We start from the raw sequence: 19984 nt of genomic DNA on the forward strand, positions 1-19984 counted from the left end.
AGGGCCTGTCTTCTTTCTCCTAGAAACTGACTCCTTGCCTTCTTGCTTGCCTGTAACCTTGAAGCAGAGAGCTTTGCCTGTGGCTCAGTTTCCCTAGTGAGACTAGATGCTGCCTTGTCACAGAGACTTAGGGATGATGATGGTGACATTAGCCCTGGTCACTCTGCACTTCACTATGAGGTATGTGTAGCCAGTTAACAGCCATTGTTACTGGGTCCCTTTATTGAGGAAAGAGAGGCTCATTTTGAGGCAAGAGGACTGGACAATGGTGGGTTTTTTTCCACTGAGGTGGGAGCCCCTCTTGGCTTTAGTGAATGAGAGGACCGGCTGACCACTGTAAGTCCCCTGTTTACTGTTCTCTGTCAGACTGGCCAAGTCCTCTGGCCACCCCAAACTCCCCTCATCCCCTGGGGAGAAGCAGGGGTAGGATGGCTCAGGGGCACCCTACATATGTCTTGCAAAGGGCTTGGAGGTGTGAGCCCTGGCTGTTCCCAGTTACAGACAGCAGGTCTATCACACCTTCTCCAAGTAGCCCTATAGGCTGGGCGGCCACTGGCAGGCTATCTGTAGCTGGTTGTGTTGACTGAGCCCTCCTCTCCCCTATCTCTCAGTGCCCGTGAGGCCCCTCCCAACTACCCAAGTCCTCCAGACATCATCTTTGCCCTTTCAATCCTTGCTTTCCTACAGTTCCCTGAGGTCCCCAGGCTTGACCTTCAAGGCTCCCACCTCTGTAGCGTGTTCTCTGGGTTGTAGTGCCATCTCAGATCAGGTGTAACTACTGACTTCCTTTGAGCCTTGGTCTTTCCTTACTCACTAAAGGCAAAATGGGCCACATGTCTTTAGGATACCAACCTGGACTTCATGAAGCCTGTTCTTGAGTGTGGATATGAGGATGTAGAAGGTGTTTTTGCTTCCCAGGAAAGGTTGAGTTACTTCACCCTGTTGTCATTGCTGGGACCATTGTTCTTGGGAGCCCAGGCTTCCCAGAGTTGGCTGTGAGAGTAGGGTGGCCTGTGGATGTATCCTGTGATCTTATGTCTCAGTGGGACATGTGGTCAGGTAGAGAACATGCCGGTGGCCAGAAGAGACCAGGCCTGTTCATGGGCACCAAGTTGTCCACCACTGTCAGGTGTGCACAGGTGCAGGGCAAGGGCTGAGAGTCTGCTCCTGCCTAGCTAGTATCTGTCTGGTACCCTCTGACCCCTTGCTGATGCACCTTCAGTCAGGCTGGGGTAGGGACTCCATGACTTCTCACTAGTAACTGTAACAGGGAACTTCATGCTACATTGGGGGCAGTTTGAGCTGTAATGTCACCTCCTCCAAGCAGGAGGGAGCAATCGGGCCCTGTTCTTCAGAAATGCTCTTCCTCATCATTGCTGAGCCCAAAATGTCGGAAAGTCAGTGGCTTAAAACAATGTGGCTTGATTCATTGTCCTGTGGTCCTGGATGTCAGAAATGAGCCTTCTGGGACTAAAACCAGCTTAGATCCTTCTCGGCGCTCCAGGGGAGATCTGGACCTTGTCTCTACCAGCTCTTGTGGCTGCTGACATTCCTTGTGACTGAGTCAGCCTGGTTTCTACCCCCATCTCTTTTTTCCTTTTCCTCTTATGCACTCAAGCCTCCCATGCCTCCCTATCTTTCTGTTTTTATTATGTTTTATTTTATTTTTTACTGTGTGCACATGAGGTTTGTGTCTGGCTGTACAGTGCTATGGCTGGTGAGTGGAGGTCAGAGAACAGTTTTGTGCAGTTGCTTTACTCCTCCCATTACATGAGCAGTGGACATGGAACTCAGGAAGTTAGATGTGGCTAGCAAGTGCCTTTATCTGTTTGGTGAATGGCTTGTTGCCCCCCCCCACTTCCCATTTTTTTTTTTTTTTTTGAGCCAAGGTCTCTTGTAGCTCAGAATAGCCTTAGACTTCAAACTCCTCATCCTCATGCTTTTGCTTCCAAGGTGTTAGGGACACCAGCATGTGTTACCACACATGGCTCCATTCATTCATTCATTCATTCATTCATTCATTCATTCATTCATGGCAGTGGTGAGGAAGACCCCAGAGTCTTGTCCACGCTAAGCAGGCACTCTGCCACTGAGCCCCATGCCCAGCCCTGTGACTCTCTTATAAGGACTGTTGTTGCAGATACCATTAGGACACATCCAGGGTCCTCCATCCATCCACCTGCAAGCCTTTAGTGCTACATGAGGTCCACAGGGTCTAAGGATTCCCATATATGGCTATCTTTGGGGGCCATTATCAACCCAGGGAAGAAACCGATTATTGTGTCTTTGCAGACACCCTGCACTCCCCACCCCACACCCCACACTTGCCCTACTCTATGGTGCCTGCAACAGCTGGTTCCCTTAGTCAAGGTCCTGGATATCTCATGAGGTCACTCAGTGACTGAGTGTGTCTTCTGCCTGCTTCCTTTCAGGCAGGCCCGAGACTGCTTTGTCTCTGACCCTGGTGCCCAGCCTGAGTCCACAGGAGCCAGAACCTAGTGGTCTTAGGAGAGAGGACTGTGTCTCCATGTCCCTGTGGTCACTCCAGTGTCTGGATCCCATCCTAGGGCTGTGACTGTAACGCATGTGAGATGTGCATTCTGTAAAGCTAGTGACTGGTAGGTCATTGGACCCTCCCCAGCACCTTTTAAGAGACAGGTGAGCTCATGGTGGCTCATGATTTCAACTCTAGCACTTGGGGTGGGGAGTGGGGGCTGGGCAGTGGAGGGCAGAGGCAGGCGCATCTCTGTATAACAATCTCCATCCTAGCCCAGCTAAGGCAACATAGACAAACTCTGAAACAAACAAACAAACAAACCAAGGAAATGAAAAAGCCCATGAGAATAGTGCTGGGTGGGAACAGGTATGCTGGTGAGGGGGCAGGTTGGGCCTTGGATCACAGAGGTGAACTGCTTGGCCCTTCCTGGACCCTCCTCCTCGTTCTAGGAGTGAGACATTTCAGGCCCAGCTTTATAACCTGAGCTCCAGTTTGTCTCTACCTGGACATGGGGAGGGGACACTGGCATCCAAGGCTGCTATGGGCAAGAACTGCATTCAGCTCAGAACAGTGCACAGGGCTTGGACATGCCACCAACATGTCACCTTGACACCTGGTCTGCCATACTAGGAGGCAATGTCTCCAAGGAAGGAGCCCAGGTGACGCAGAGCGCTCCGGCCTGCAGGCCCTGGCCTGCTTTTTATTCCCACAGCCTGCACCACGCCATGACAGGCACTTCTCACAAGTGCAGCCAGGTCTTGTAAGTTACTTTGTAAGTCCTGAGCCTGGCTTTCAGGGCTGCTTCTCCCACTTCCTTCCTCCCTTTCCCCCACACCCTGTCCTCCAGCCTGGCCTAACTAGTTTCTTCCTCCCAGCAAGCTCTTCCTCCTCCTTCCTACCCTCCTACCTCTCTGAAGTCCTGGTCCACACAGTTCCCCCTTCCTCCCAGAGCAGACTCCTGGGGTCTCTCTCTCTCTACCAACTGACCTCTGGGGCACAGCTTTTGGCCAGGCACAGAGCAGGTGCAGGACAGGACCCTGGGGAAGAGGTAGTGGGCAGAACCGGGCTCTGACATAGGACAGGCTCCTGCCTCTGCCCTGAACGTCCATTCCTCTTCCCTATGGGCAGTGGAAACAATCCAGTCTGTTTCCAAAGCTGGAACTTGAGTTGAGAAAGGGCACCTCAGTTTCTCCATCTGAGAAATGGGTACTGTTACTCACTGGGTTTAAAGCCCTCAGTTTAGGAAGGAGGTGGAGTTAGGGTCACAGTCTGCCCATGCAAAAACAAACAAAAAAATTAAAAAAAAAAAAAAACAGGGGTGGGGGGAGCAGGGGATGGCTGTCCTGGTAACAAATCTACCAGATTGGAAATCAAGTCACAAAGCGATTTCTACACCACTGTCCATGGTAAGAACCTGTAAGCCAGAGAGGGCAGCAGCTTGCCTTGGGTCACATGACTACATTAAGCCTCTTTTTGTCAAATTGTCTCTCCTGCTCGGAGTGAGTGGCACCTGTGTCCTGGGCCTGAGCATCCCGTCCCTGCCCACCCTGGTAGGATACACTTGGACGCTGGGAATACAGGCTGCATCTGCGTGTAGCTCCTCCCACCCCACCCCCCACCACTCCTGCTTCAATGTCTACAGCATATGCTGGGCTGTGAGGCTGTGGAAGGGTGGCCCCTGTCCTCTGTTGCCCAGGCTGAGGGCTTTCCTGGGAAGTGTATCTTTGAGAGCTCAAACTGTGGCAAGTTAGTCGCCAAGGCAGAGCCCATGCAGGAAGCAGCCACTTGGTTCAGCTTCTTCCTGTCACTGCCACAGCCCACAGGAGCCCAGGGGCTGAGGTGCCCTTCCCCCAGCCCCACCCCATCCCAGCAGCCTCCTGCTTACAGAGGCCTTCCAGCTCCTGCCTGTTTATACCTTCAGCAGGACCTAAGTCCCAAATGAGGAACAGCTGTGTGGTCAGGGCTGTGACTCAGCCACATAGACAGAGCCAAGATAGAACTGTTTTCTCACTCTGCGTGTGTGTGGAGGCATCCAAGCTACTGGACCTCCATCCGTTAGGGCTGGCTCAGACTTCACTCCATGTGCCTGGCCCTGCCCTTAGGCCTTGGTGGTGGGAGAACAGCCCCCCCCCCCAGCTGGTGTTGTCAGAAGCTCACTGTCACTGGGTGGAGAGGGGATTGGACACCAATAGAAATGATAAGGGGAAGGGAAGGAGAAAAACAGGATTTCCCAGTGTGGGTGCCAGCCTGCCTGGCGTTGGCTGGGTGACTCATTTGGGCCTGGCTGCCTCAGCGCCACAGCCAGAAGTCCCTACACCCAGAAGCCAGGAGCGTGGAACCCTGGGTAGCCTGAGCCCAGCTTTCTCTTCACACTTGCTCCATCCCCGTCCATCCATCTGTCCTCCCTTCCTCAGCAGAGAAAGAGCTAGAGACCTGAGGGGCCAGACTACAGCTTTGGCAGGAGAAATAATATAATCCTCCCCCCTCCTCCGTTCACAATGCTGGGAATGGAACCCTCACACATGCTAGCCACACACTCTAACATCCCATACCATCATGCTTCCTCTCAAAGAGGAACCAGCATTCCCCGTGTCCTGCAACCTTCCCTGCTCCTGGGAGCACTGACCATAGTGTGCCCGTGTGCTCCCCTGTCCCCCCTGCCCCCCTACCCCCCCACCCCCTGCCCCGCCCGGAACATTGACTACAGTGTATCTGCCACCCTGGGCTCCTCTTTACCTATATTGCCTAGAGGGTTAGCAGTTCTGGAAAGCAAAAATATGCCATTGTTTGGGTCTGGAATGTACCCCAAAGGCCCATGTGCTGAGGGCTTAATCCCCAGCAATGTACTATTGACTAGTAGGAACCTTGTGGAGTCCTGATTTCTTCCTTCTGCTTTCACTCCCAGCCACTATGGGTTGCGAGGTTCTGGCTCACCCTGAGGTCCCCAGCATTGCTTTTCAGCCCCCACTAGAGGCTTGAATGTAATGGGTTTACCCATCGAAGGTTGGAACCACTCAAACTGAGTCAGGTCAACCTTTTCTCTCTAGAAGTTGGTTATCTCAGGTGCTTATCACAATACCAGAAAACTGATTGATACAGTAGTCTCTTTAAAAAGTCATTAATATTTATTTTATTACTATTAGTGTGTGGGAGTGGGGGGCATGTCACAGCAGGCATGTGGAGGCCAGAGGACAACTGTGAAGTCAGGGCTCTCCCTCTCTCTCTTTCCCTCCCTTTCTTCCTCCCTCTCTCCTTTCCTTTATGTAGGTTCTGGGAGTTGAACTCAGGCTGTCAGGTTTGTACAGCAAGGTGCTTTACACTGACCTATCTCACTGGCTTTTGTTTGGGCTTTTTCAGACAAGGCCTTATGCAGCCCAGGCTAGTCTTGAATTTCTTATGTAGTAGAGTCTGGCCTTAAACTCCTGATCCTCCTGCCTCTAATACCCTAGTGTTGGGATTGCAGGCATACACACCTCCATGCCCACTTTACCTCCCTTCCTCTGGGAGTCACACTGAGTGGACACCATACCAACTGAACTACACTCTCAGCCCCTAGTCCACAGTGCCTTATCTATTCATCTGCTGATGACATTTGGTTTGTTCCCATATCTGTGGTGAATTCTCCTCTAATGACCATGGCATGCAGACATCTCTTCAGTGTGCTGATTTCATTTCCTCAGGATATGAACCCAGGAGTGGACTTGCTGGCCCTGGCTAGTTCTATTTTAGAGTGTTTTTAGTATTTAGCTGAGGCTTGCCTAGAACCCCGTCCTCCTGCCTGGACCTCCGAATGCTAGGATTATAGGTGTGTACACTTTTGCTGTTGTCCACTGTGGCTGCACCTCTCACCCATGCTTGTCTCATCTTTTTGAGGACTACCAGCTGAGAGAGCATGTCTTTTGGGCTTTGATTTTCTATTTCCTGATAGCTACTGATGTTGTTTGTGTTCCCAAGTCCCCGATAGCTGCTCATATTTCTTTTCTGAGAAACATCTCTTTAGGTCTTTTGCCCATTTTCCAACTGAGTGTCTACTCTGTGGTTATTGAGCTGCATGAGTTCCTTATTGTGTTAGAATTTAGACTCTTACCAGAGGTAGGCTTTCACATTCTGTGGGCTGTCTTTGCTCCATGGACCACTTCCTGTGTGTAGAAGCTTTTTAGTTTAAAGTTAGCTGCTTGTCTACTTTTGCTTTTGTTTCCTGTACTTTTGGGGTCATATCTGAAAAATAACTGCCCAGGCTAATGTTGTGATATTTCCCCGTTTTCCTCTGGCAGTTTTACAGTTTCTGGTCTTTAATACATTTGAGCTGGATTTTGCATATGTGAAATTAGGGTGTAACTAATTCTGTTGCGTGTAGGTTTCCCTTGTTCCTACCCACTCTACTGGAGTCTAGACCCTTTTCTAAGGAGGTGGTGTTGAGACCTTTGCTGAGCATCAGTGAACTGTAAATGTGTATCTAATCATCTGAACTTCTGTTCCTGATCTCATGCCCCAGTGCCATGCTGTTTTGATGATCATAGTTCTGCTGTGTGTGTGTGTGTGTGTGTGTGTGTGTGTGTTGGCTAGTTTTATGTCAACCTGACACAGGCTGGAGTCAATACCTCCATAAGATCTGGCTATGAGGCACTTTCTTAGCTAGTGATTAATGTGGGAGGGCCCAGCCCATTGTGGATGGGGCCATCCCTGGGCTGGTGGTCCTGGGTTCTATAAGAAAGCAAGCTGAGCAAGCCATGAGGGGCAAGCCAGTAAGCAACAACCCCTCCATGGCCTCTGTAACAGCTCCTGCCTCCAGGTTCCTGTCCTGTTTGAGTTCCTTTCCTGACTTCAGTGATGAACAGTGATGTGGAAGTGTAAGCCAAATAAACCATTTCCTCCCCACTTGCTTTTAGTTGTGGTGTTTTGTCATGGCATTAGAAACCCTAACTAAGACAACACAAACACACACATTTGGACTGGATCTCTTGTAGCTAAGACTAGCTCTAAACTCTGAATCTTTCTGTCTCTATCTCCTTTGTGCTGGGATTTCAAGAATGCACCTCACACCAGTTTATTTCTTAATTCTTGAAGTGGAGAGTATTTATTTATTTATGAGATTCAATCTTATGTAGCACAGGTTTGCTTCATTTTCTGGGTAGACAAGGATGATGTTTAATTCCTGATCCCCCTGCCTCTTTCCAGAGAGTGGGATTATAGCCATAGGCCAGCATTCTGGGCTTTGATGGTGCTGGGGGTGGGGCCCAGGGTGTTGCGCATGCTAGGCAAACACTCTACCAACTAAGCTGTTCCTGGCTTCTGTAGTTTTTGTTGTTGTTTTCTCTCTCTCTCTCTCTCTCTCTCTCTCTCTCTCTCTCTCTCTCTCTCTCTCTCTCTCCCTCTCTCTCTCTCTCTCTCTCTCTCTCTCTCTCTTCCTTTCCCAACATCATGATATCTCTAGCTTTGTCCTTTTTGCTCAAAATTGCTTAAGTTATTCAAAGATCTTTGGTGGTTTCCTACGAATTTTAGGGTTCTGTTTTTCTTTCTGTGAGGAGTGTCTTCGGAATTATGCTGAATGAGATTGGCTCCAACATTATTTCTTCCAGTGCAGAAGCATAGAATATGTAGTCATTTATTTGTGTCTTCCTTCAGTTTTCTCCATGTTTTACAGTTTTAGTGTGAAGGGTTTTCACTTCCCTGCTCACATTTATTCTTAAGCATTTTACTTTGTTTTCTTTCTGTAGCAACTGTGGATGGGATTTTCTTGGTTTCATTTTTGAGTTTGTTTGTTGTTATCACAGAAGCACAACTGAGTTTGGCATGTTCCCCCCTCTTTCATGTTCTTTATCATTTCATTCTGAGCATTACTCCTCTATCTGATTTGTTGCAGTTTTATTGTTAAAGGATGCTGAGTATTCTCAAATATTTTCCTTACATCTAATGAGAGGATTGTGTGGTTTTCATCTATCTTTGGACAGTATCTCACTATGTAGCCCAGGCTTGTAGCATAGATTCTAATTGGCCTTAATAATAAAAACCCCCAAATCAGATATAGAGGCAAATGCTGAAAGATCAGAGAAGCAGAGCAGCAGCCAGTTCTTACCTCTGCCCATTCCTCAGAACAAAGGGGCCATTCCTGTCTCTGGGAATCCTCAGACTGAATGCTCTGAGTTCCTGTCTCTCTCACCTTATATTCCTCTCTCCACCCAGCCATATTACTCCTGTCTCCACCTCCCTAGTGCTGGGATTAAAGGCATGTGATCCCAAGTGCTGGGATCAAAGGTGTGAGTCCCCCCCACACACTCTTGTAGCCCAGGGTGGCCTTGAACTCACAAAGGTCTGCCTGCCTTTGTCTCTTGCATGCTGGGATTAAAGGTGTGTGCCTGGTCTCTATGGCTAACTAGTGTAGCTAGCTCCACACTCTGATCTTCAGGCAAGCTTTATTTGTTACAGCACAAACAAAATATCACTACACAGGCTGGCCTTGACTCTTACCAGTTCTTCTGCTTCAACATCTCAAGGACTAAGATCACAAGTGGGAGCCATCTGTCACTGTCACTGCTGAGCTATTCTTTTTCCCAGCCACTGGGGTCACAGTGAGTGTCCTTTTCAGGTGCTGGGGAGTTCTGTTCCTAGTCCTTTGCTGAGGCTTTTCTGTAGCATCTAAATTCACACAGTAACAATATGCTCCTAGACTCCAGGTTTCCTTCCTTCCTTCCTTCCTTCCTTCCTTCCTTCCTTCCTTCCTTCCTTTCTTCCTTTTTTTCTGGGGTGGGGAGGTCAAGATAGGGTTTTTCTGTATAGCCTTGGCTGTCTTGGAACTCGCTCTGTAGTCCAGGCTACCCTCAAACTCACAGAGATCTGCCTGCCTCTGCCTTTAATCCCAAGATCTGGGATTAAAGGAGTGCACAACTACCCCCACCCAGAACAGCTCCAGGTTTTCTGTCTTACGTTCCTTAGGAACCTCTGGCCTGTAACTTTTTTTTTTTCATTTTATATATGTGTGTGTATGTATGTGTGTGTATGTGCACCTGAGTGCAATGCATGAAGGGGCCAGAAGAGGGCATTAGATCCCTTGGAGCTGAAATGGAATTGTAGGTGGTGTGAACCCCCATGTGGGTGCTGGGAACAGAACTCAGGTAATCTGAGAGAGCACAAGCAGCCCTTAACCTGTGGGCCTCCTCTTCCCTGTAACTTTCCTTTTTGGCTTTGGTATGGGGTGATCTGGCCCTGCTTTTCAATTTGATATAATGAAAAGCTTGTTTTCTGTTGTTTGAAAAGACAACAAAACCCCCTCAAGCAGTCCTTTGCTGATGGTCCTTGAGTAGTTTCTAATTTTCAGCACATCAGATTCTACTGGGGGCTTGACGTGCCTGGGATTCCCGCACTTGGGCAGGAGAAGGAGTAGGATCACGAGTTCAAGGCCTTTAAAGAAAAAAGCTTTGAGAAGAAATCTGTGCTACACATTCTTGTGTTCACTGAATCTGTGGGATATAGTCGATAAGTCTCGAATATATGTTGCTCGTACTCAGCAGAACATAAGCAGCTTTGCAGTCACTGTGCAGATGTCCACCCCTGCCCGTGTCGGAGCTCCCCTTGTGGTTTCACTGTTGGAACCCAGGGCTTCATGTGCACCAGCCCATCACTGTGCTGTCCAACCCCATCCCCAGCCTGTGCTTGGGGCATGCACAGCTAGCATGTCATGGTGCTTCTCTCTCTAGCCCTGCTGGTAGGATGGGATGGTGTCTAGTATGGTTTTAATTTGTACCTCCTTGCCGATCAGTGAAGTCGAGCACTTTTCCTTCTATTTCGGCTGCTCTTTCTTTTATATTGTGCTGTTTTTTGTTTGTTTTGTTTTGTTGCTGATTTTTTATTTTTATTTTATGTCTATGGGTATTTTGTCTGCATGTATGTCTGTGTACCACACACACACATGTGCCTAGTGCCTGTGGAGCCTGGAAGAAGGAATTGGATCCCCTGGAACTGGGGTTACTGATGGTTGTGAGCCACCTTGTAGGTGTCAGGAATTGAACCTGGGTCCTCTGCAAGAGCACCCAGTGCTCTTAACTGCTGAGCCAGTTCTTAGCTATGTTACACTGGTTGTAGACAGCCCTGTGGCTGGAGTTCCACTGCAGTTTTCTTGGGATTGGTTCTGTGTGTAGTGTGAGGTAGGGTCAAGATCGTTCTTCTTCCACGTGGAGAGCAAATGATCCACCATCCTCAGTGCACCAAGCCATAAGTCAAGTGGTAAACCTGTGGACCATGTAGGCTCGGTTCTGCTCTGTTCCATTCCACTGATCCGTTTGTCTACCCTGGCAATGTCTCGGTGACCGGGACTATAGGCAGACTACTTGATTGGGGTGTGACTCCTCTAGCGGGGCCTCTATTGATGGCCTTGGCCATTCTTGGCCCTTTGTTGGGTTCAATCTGTTCTCTGATTGGCTTAGCTCCATTATTTCTTCCAGAGGCTCCCACTTCTGACAAAGACCCTGTAGGCTACATGGCCCATGCAAGTCTCCAGCCTAGTCCAGCCCTGGGGCTCTGTAACCCAGGCTTAGTCACAGTGACTGAAGGGCAGGGCCATAGCCAGCTCAGCCTGGACAGTGGGGTGTGGGCCCTCACTGGCACACAGCCATCAGGAAGGCCAGGAGGCAAGCGGATGCCTGGCCCAGCAGGCGGGGGTGAGTGGCTCCAGATGGCCTGAACGCTGACTGCATGTGTCTTTGGATGCCATAGGCATGCCTGGTGCCTGTGGAGGCAACAAGAGGGCTTTGAATCCCCTGTTGCAGTTGTGAGCCGCCACGTGGGTGCTGGCTGAACCTCCATCCTTTGCAAGAGCAGTCAGAGCTCTTAACCACTGAGCCATCTCTGTAGCCCCAGTCCTGGCTTTCTTGAGCTTGCTCTTTGCACCTGGGATAGAGTTCCTGCCACACCCAACTTTTGTTGCAATGGTTCTGTGATTACTGAATCCCAGCACCTCACTGTTATTCGTGGGGATGCAGCGGTACTTGACATAGGCCCTGTCCTCAGAGGGTGGGCTGGGAAAAATGGACAAGGAGTGTCCAAATGGGCATAAGTAACTGGTGCTGAGCACCTGGGGCCTCCAGGTGGCCAGGGCTGGGTTATGAAAGAGAGGCATATGCAAAGCTGAGTTCACAGCTAGAGGGACCTGTAAGAAATGACTGGCACTGGAACATGGGCCTCCAGGGTAAAGGATGCAAGGGTCAGATTGGCAAGGACAGGGAAACAGGTGGACACCAGATAGCAGGGAAGCCCAGCCTGTCCTTAACATTACACAGGGTCTCTTGTCCTGCTCAAAATGTCCAGAAGTGGTCATGCCTGGAGCACGGGCCTGGGGAGAGAGGCTGGTGCGTCAGTCTGGGTTTCCTGCCTTCCTGTTTATACTTCACTTTCTGAGATGGTGCCTGGAGATGGGAGAGACTGCAGAGTCTGTGAACCCTTGAGTCTCTGACCTCATGAGGTACTATGTGGTAACAGCCTCTTGTTTGGAGCATGGGGGTTGAGTAGGTAAAGGCCAGGCCCCAGAAGAACTCCCGAAGTAGACCAGGGACAGCCTGCCTGCCAGGGATAAGGGGGAATGACTGGGATATGGCAGAGCCTCTGCTGGTGGTCCACTCCTGTCTCTCCTTCCCTGCCCACCTGACTCCTCTTCTCTCAGTGTCTCCTAGTTGCCCCATCTCTTCTTCCTGGGAGAGTGAATCCTTCATGTGGCGTTGACCCTCTGTGGCCTGGAGAGCAGCCAGAAGCCTCATTTGCCATCCTGCTGTGTGATCTCAGCCTGCTTGCTCCCGCACTCTGGGCCCTCTGGGCTCTGAAATACTGGAATCACAATAGCTGATTCTCAGCTCCTTGATCTAATTCTTGTGGCTTAAATTGCTTCCTGAGCCCTGGCTGCTAAAGCCTGCAGGGCTAATGAGCCTGCTTGGTGCCTAACGACCCTGAGGTTTTTCCAGTCTCCTCTTTCACTTTTCCTAGGACTTCAATGCTGAGAGAGGCCTTAGGGCCCAAGAAGATTGACCTCCCTGGGTGGAGGAGAGGCTAGGGAAGTTAAATGGTTGGTTGGCTTGAGGTCACACAGCAACCCTGAATGGTTGCAGTGGCTGTAGCTACAGAACAAGGCACTGACGGCCCTGCCCATTGACTTTTCCTTCCTGTTTCTTCCTTTCCCTGAAGAATCCTCCTCTTACCTTCCTTTGACCACAGGTCAGTTGAGGGTTGTGTGGGAGCTTGCCCACTATTGCCTAGCCCTTTCTCCTGAGGCTGAGATAGGCCATCCACCTCAACCTGAGGACCCTGGTTTCAGTCCACTGCCTCTACGGGAACACTGGTAAGGTGCCTTACCTCACAGAGCCTCAGCCCTCATTCTGGCCTTGCTCTCAACAGTGGACACAATAAACCTTTTACTTAGTGGCTTGCACATGATGGGTTCCAGAGAACCCTTTGTCTCTTTGGAATGAGAGGAGACTTGACCCCTTTGCTCTCCTTCCTCCACCCTCTGCCCATGGCTAATCATAATGGCATCATTCTCTTACTGAAGCAACCTTGTTCCCATCTTGGAGATGAATGAAAAGGGCTCAAAGAGGCTGAGTGACTTTTCCACTGTCATCCAGAAGATGAGTGGTTTGGCCACAATCAGTGCCTACATCAGTCCTGCTACCAAATTTTGCCCAGAAACCATTCAGTTTCCCTCATGGTCAGCCTGAACCTCAATAAGACCACAGTGTTGTTCCCAGTGCTCCCCAGGATGAGTAGATTTGGAGAGGTTGAAGATGAAGTGTGAGAGATCAGACCCCTGTCAACACACTCCATGGGCCAAGCCCCCATTGGCTTTGTCTCCCCCACACACAAAACCCCTGCTCTCTGGGCCCTCCCCTGACCATATTGGTGCAAGGTGTGTCCCTTGAACTTGGTCAGTGTACAAAATACAGGGTATGGGATGGTCTCCTGCCTCCTGAGGAGTAAACAGAGCCCCAGGGGCTGGGAGCCTGCTCCCTCCTTAAGTGTAAGGTGCACATAGGAGGCAGACTGCTCGGGTGGAGACTGAATGACAGCTGGGAACAACCTGGGCAGGAATTTGTCAGGAAGAGACCTCTGAGATGCCCACAGCTGAGACCTGTGGGTGTGACACTGGCCACAAGCTGCTGGGGGTGGCCACTTACATGATTCAGTCCCAAAGCAGTAGGGAGGGCTGGCTAAACAAGACAGGGAGTGTGAGGTGGGTGTGGCCTGGGCCAGCCCTGGACACAAGGCACTGGTGGCCTGAGGGCCTGGTATCACCTTTCAGACACAAGAAAGGAGACAAACTCAATAGCTGAGGCAGGTGGTTCGCTCCTGTCACCTCTTTCCCCTATAGCAGGTGCTAGCCCTGTGACCTTGGGCAGACCCCTGCCCCTCTCTGCACCTTTGCTTGCCTGTGTCATTGGGATGTTTCTGGGAGTGTATCCGGTGGTCAGATCTCAGCAAGGTCGTCAGGTGCCCATGATTGACGGTCTTCTTGCCTTCTTCTCTTCTAGGTGCCTCCCATTCTTGGGGACATGATCTCCACATTCTCCTGCGTGAAGTCCTATGAGGACCAGAGCTACTCGGGGCTGAAGCGGGCCTGTCTGCGCAGGAAGGTGCTCTTTGAGGACCCCAACTTCCCTGCCACTGACGACTCTCTCTACTATAAGAGTACCCCAGGACCCACAGTTAGTTGGAAGCGGCCTAAGGTTAGTACCTGGCCCTCCTCCCTAGAGAGAATGGGCTCTGATCCCATAGGCAGCCACCTTCCTAGCCAGGTCTTCTAAGGCATGTTGTACTCAGGGACCAAGTACTGCCGGCCTCAGCCTTCCCTCCCACAGTCATGTGGGGTGTATGTGAAAAGCTGCAAATGGGCCCTGTGTGTAACTAGATTGAAGGGCAAGTTTGCTGATTTTAAAAGTCACTTCCTGTACAAGTGGAAGCACGTACTCTCATCAAGCTATAAGGATGGACAGCAGGTGACCAAGGTAGGGCCTGTACCCTGAGTGTCGGTGGCCTTGCCAACTCCCAGCCTGGTCTAGGGCCCAAGAGCTGTATGCTCACCAGAAATAGTTGGCCCCTGAGACATGTCTTCTGGTTCCAAGTCCTGTGTATGAGATGGGCATAGAAGTTCTGCGGAGTGGAGTTCCTAGGGTCTCAGTGAATCGGGCAGGGGTGGTGGTGCTGGAGGATACTGGCCCAGACTCTTTCCAGGTTTCACCACTATTCTGGTAACAGACAGTCACTGGACAAGGGACTTTAGTGTAGGAAACCAGGCTCTTCCAGGTCACTTGGGCAGTTGTCACAGCCTCCTCCATGCCCCGTTCTTAAAGAAGGCACCTCTGGCTGCAGGGTGAGGCCAGCGAGGAAGGTGCAGTCACATAGAGACTATCAGGCTGGGGTATCAAGCTCCCTCTGCACTGACAAAACAGGTGGCACCTAGGGCACACGAGGGAAGCACCCCCGCCCCCGTGTCTGGCATGTTAGCTGTGAGGGCGGTAGAGCCTCACATGCCTTGGCTTTCAGCAGCACACGGCAGTCAGATTTGCACTGTCCAGTCTCTCTGGTCCTTAGACATTTGGAGAAAAATGAATTCCATATCTGTGTCCTTTCCAACAGCCAGCCTTGGGCATTGCTGTGAACTGGGGTTGTGTCAGGGAAGGAAACAGACTGAGCAGAGAAGGGACCACACATCCAGGAGTCCTACCCCGGCCCCTCCCTGACACCAGCTAGAAGGCTGGGTTCTTTGGCCTTAGGTCTTAGGGCTTTGGGGAGTGTCTGGTCTTGGGTTCCTTCTCCGACCTAGTAACAGGATTTTGGCACTACTCTGCCATGCTCCCGTCTGCTTCAGCAAGGCATTGGGTAGTAGCCAGCTCTCAAGGGCCTTTGTGAGATCCTGGTTCCCAGGAGGAAGGGTGGATGCCTGAGCCTCCTCCTGCCACCACCCTCAGTGCACACTGTCCTTGCCCTGACCCTCTTCTTAAGACTGTGAGTCACAGTCTGGGGTGGGCTTCATGAGGCCCAAGGCTGTGTAGGCAGGCTGGTGGCTGAGGGTGCTAGTGACTGGGCGTCCACTGCTCTGTGACCCAATGGAGTCACTGCCTTCTCAGAGCCCTTTCCCCTGGGTTCAGGAGTCCTTCCTCCTCCTTCCTCCTCCTTCCTTGGCACCTGTCCAGCTGCCTTTCTAGCTCTAGCTGAAGAGGAAGGGTGAACTGCCTACCTTGGCAGGGTCCCAGAACATGTGGTTGGCATAGATGGGGACATCAGAGCAGGGCCCACAGGACAGTAGTCGGGCTTCAGTCTTGGTCAGGCCTGAGCCCACTGGGCAGATTGTGTTCCCATGGACTTGATGTGATGGAGACCCAGAGGACTTAACTGTGGAGGGAGGGAGGGAAAGGTCTACAGTGGACGGAAGTGGAGCAGCCTGGGCCAGGGCTGGGTTGGCCAGCTCCTGACCATTAATGCCCAGCTTCTTGGCCTCTGGCCTGAGGCAGCTGTGCTTCTGAGCAGTCCCGTTTCCTAGGTTCTAGGGCTGACGGACTGTAAGCAGAGCAAATGGCCATTTTCCCTACAGCACATTCTGACTTCACTCCCAGAAACCTCTGTCTGGGTTGGCATTATGATGACTTATCTGTTCGTAGAAATTCTCTTTAGACAGCCTTGAAGGCCCCAGCCACTCAGTGTCCCTATCCCTTATTCTTCCAGCCTGCAGCTTCCCAGCCTCCCAGGCTCCAGGTACTCAGCCTTCCTGTCCCTCCAACCTTCCTGCCTCCCTGCCTCCCAGGCCTCTGCCTCCCAAGCTCCATGTCTTCTAGGCTCCCTACCTCCCAGGCTCCCTACCTCCCAGGCTTCCCTGCCTTCCAGGCCCCCTGCCTCCCAAGCTTCCTGCCTCTCAGGCTCGCTTCTCAGTAGCCCCAGCTCCCTAGCCCTGAGCTTCATAGCTTCCCAGGCCTTCAGGCCCTCAGCCTTCATGCTTCTGAGTATAGCCTTCCTGTCCCAGCTCCCCACCTGTTGTTCAGCCTCCCTTTGTCAATGGATAATTTTCTCAGGCTCCAGCCTGAGATGCCTTCTTGAAGTGAGGTGTGGCCTTGAGCAAAGTGTCCCCTTCTCTGGGCCAAGGCTGCTCATCTTTAAGTGGGGAGAATAATTCTTGCTGAGTATGGTTACTGGAAGTTGAGGTGCTGGAGCTCAGGAGGCTGCAACAAGCTGCCCTCATCCTTCTTGCCAGCCCCATGGTTGGGAGCCAGAGCTGGCCTAGTATACTGTCATTCACTCTGCAGGGAGCACCGGGCCTGCCCTCTTTGGCATCCATCTTACTACTCTTCCCAGGCCTCTGTTGTGTTCTTTTCCACACACAGAACATCTGCCATCTTACTGCTGGCTAAAGGAGAGGGAGGTGATGGGGGGAGGGGCTCCAGGGAGCCAGGGATGTAGGCAGAAGCCACTTCTAGTTCTTGGGCTGGGGGCTACAGCTGTCTAGCCTCCACCCAGCTCTCTTGCCTTCCCTATGTCTGGACATTATCTCGGGAGTAGGTAAAAGGCCTGTGAACATTTGTCAGTTTTGGAAACCCTAGCATTCCTTGAGGCATCCTGGTGCCCCCACCTGCCTAGCAACTTTTGGCAAAGGTGTTACTCTCAGTGTGCTGACCACTTGGCCTGCTATAGGAAGGCCTCTGCTCTGCCTAAAACTGAGCCTCTCCCCTAGTCTTCTCAGAGCATCAGGGAAGGCCCATGGCATGAGAGGAGGTGGAGGAGACAAGGCTGGGTTGCTGAAGGAGATGGGGGAGGGAAGAGGGATAACTGCAGAGGGGGCACCACGTTCTGTGACTTGTCTGTTATGTCCCAGGCAAAGTCCCTGCAGTGGCCACTCTTGTGACCTTAGATTCGGGAGTGGGCAGGAGGAAGGATGTGTACAGGCAGTGTACCCTGAAGGGGCAGCTGTGTGCATGGTTGGCCAACTCATATCCATCACTTTCTTGGCTGTGCTCCTGGCTCTACACTAGTTGGAAGCCTGAATTTCCTGCTGAGCCAGGAGGGACATGGATCAGGCCTGGTTAAATGTGGGCCAGCTGGTCTGACCGGCTGAGGTGACTGCAGGTTCAGAGGTGTGGGTGTGGCACCCTGGCCTGGGGTATTCAGTCCAGGGCTCACAGAAGGCCCCATGCAGTCCAATCTAGGATACTTTGTTATCCCTCCATGCCCTGTCAGTAGCTTCTGTTTCCAACTTGCCTCCCTGTGCCAACCGCCTCCCTTGTCAGAGAGCTCATTGGCAGAGACAGGGATCTTCAGGCAAAGTGGTGCCCAGTGTCTCAGGTCCAGCCCATGGTTTACTAAACAGTCAAAACCAGGAGGCCGATCAAACGAAATAGATTCATTTACAGATTTGACCTCACCTGCTGCAGTGTTAAAATTCATAGGGAAGAAGAAACAAAAGTCAGGAAATCTGCATATGCAGTTGAGCTATCTGATTGGTGAGATGTGTCTTTCCTAGGAGCTGATTTATCTCTAGGGACTTTCTCTACTGCAACCAAAGGGATTTCCTGAAATAATTAAACATTCTTTTAGAGCCACCATTAGTAAGCTGATGTGGGCAGGGCTGGATGGTGCATGGATGGCCTGGCAGCAAGGTAGGGTGTGTGTGTGTGTGTGTGTGTGTGTGTGTGTGTGTGTGTATGAACGTGAGTGGGAGGGCAGTGTTCCTACTGGCTGTGGTTAGATTGATTTCATCTTCAGGGCATTTGGGAGGTCCTTATTCTCCCAAAGTCCTACCACCGCCCCCCTCCCCATCTTCCCCACATCTGCTCTGAAGATACCACGTTCCTGGCAGCCTTTCTGGTCTCATATTGTCACTACTCCATTTCCCTGGGGACTCAGGCCTGACTGCAGTAGAACCTGTCTCTAACTGTTGTGATCAGGAAAGATGAGAAGCCTTGGCTTACACTGGTAGACAGGGGTAGACATCTCTTTCTCCTTGGTCTTGTTGACACACAAGCAAGGGTGGTTTTGTCACTCCGGAACTTCATTTCTCCCAGTCTTCTTTCCAAGGCTGGGGTGGGCATGGCAGGAGGGTGGGTGCTCTGGGGTTAGAGCCAGGCTGACACAGTATAATGACAGGGAGAGCCCATGTTGGGAGCCCAGCCAGTTGCTCTGCCCTGTCTGTTCACTCAGTTTTGCTTGACCTTGGACATCTCTGCCTCATCTGGAGTGGGTGTCTGTCACAGAGCACTTATTGGGAGGAACTGAAGTAGATGAGCACCTTGATGTCATCTCCCTCTGCAGCCCTAGTGACAGCAGGTGGTGGCTCTCTCAGTGTGGACTCATGTCATAGACTTCTCGAGAAGTGAAGCCCTGCCCCCCTTTCGGGGCCTTATTTAGGAGACACCACTATAGAAGATAAGATTAGGGGGAAGCAGGGCTGACAGAGCTCAGCTTCCGGCCAGAGCTTCCTGAGAGTGGACTTGGGGACAAGAAGCAGGCCTCCTGACCAGGTTTCTACTGATCAGAGATGGCAGAACACAGATCTGTGCCTTGGAGAAGCCACTATGTAGCTTGCCCCTGAATCCTCTGTATCCCCAGCTAGAAGTGGTCAGGTCTCCAACTCAGTTAGTGCCCTTGGGGGAGTTACCCTTTCTTTTCCTGGTCTGATAATTCTGGTGTTTTGGTTTGTTTGCTTGTTTGGTTGTTTGGTTTTGTTTTGTTTTCTGGCCAAATGAGTCCCAAACCCGGAACTGAGATCCCATTATCCCATTTCCTCCTGCAGAATGCTCCACTGCCACCATCTGTGGAGGCCACACATATCGCTGTGGGGCCAGCATTTGAGGATATGGAGTAACAGAGAGGATGACATTGCCTATGTTTGCATCTCCAGCAAGTGACATGCAGGAATTGAGTTCTGCCTCCCAGGCTCTCCTGCCCTCTGCTGGCTGCCTGTGAAAGGGCCTCAGCTGCCGTGTTGTGACAGCTTGAGCCCAGGAGCAGATCCAGTGACTCCCAAACAGGCAGAGACCACTGTCTGCTCTAGCTCCCATTTGTGCCTGGGACATTGGAGTGTGACTTTTCCTGGGAAGATAGAGAGGGCACTGACAAAAGGGTTCTGCCTTAGGCCACCCTGGGTGAACCAATGAGTTTATGGGGCTACTTACAAGTGACTATGCCGCCAAGAAGTCCCATCCCAGTTAATTGTTTTATAGTAGTGATGAGGATCTCGGGATAGGAGGAGAGAGGGGCTCCCAAAGCTTCACGGCTGTGCCTAGTCCTTGCACCCTGGGTGGGCTGATTTCCCACCCTCAATCCTGCGGACGCAGGTGCACAGCTTTCTGATGTCTCTAAATCTGTGAGACACTTAGAGGCAAGTGTAATATACTGAGATCTTTGTGCAGAGGTTGGCAGATCCCCTTGAAGGTCTGCTGCATCCGTTCCAAGTAAATGCAAATTGTCTGGGCTCATCAGCTAAGGGAATGCTAAAGATCAGAGCAAAACAAACAAACAGAAACC

The 19984-nt window shown here is 51.3% G+C and overlaps 1 protein-coding gene across 3 annotated transcripts in view; it reads left to right on the forward strand.

Moving 5' to 3' along the window:
- Positions 1–19984, forward strand: part of Capn5 (calpain 5) — a 55540-nt gene that overhangs the window by 2044 nt on the left and 33512 nt on the right. The window contains exons 1-2 of one of the 3 annotated variants that reach the window (XM_027407707.2): positions 11007–11151; positions 14005–14199. In XM_027407707.2, coding sequence (XP_027263508.1) covers positions 14026–14199 — 174 coding nt within the window. In that variant the 5' untranslated portion in view covers positions 11007–11151; positions 14005–14025. Of the gene's footprint in view, positions 1–11006; positions 11152–13707; positions 13808–14004; positions 14200–19984 lie in introns of those variants that run through there. The other 2 variants (XM_027407709.1, XM_027407708.1) reach the window with 2 other exon arrangements.

The sequence above is a fragment of the Cricetulus griseus genome, chromosome 3 (assembly GCF_003668045.3).
Source record: "Cricetulus griseus strain 17A/GY chromosome 3, alternate assembly CriGri-PICRH-1.0, whole genome shotgun sequence".
Taxonomy (NCBI): Eukaryota; Metazoa; Chordata; class Mammalia; order Rodentia; family Cricetidae; genus Cricetulus; species Cricetulus griseus.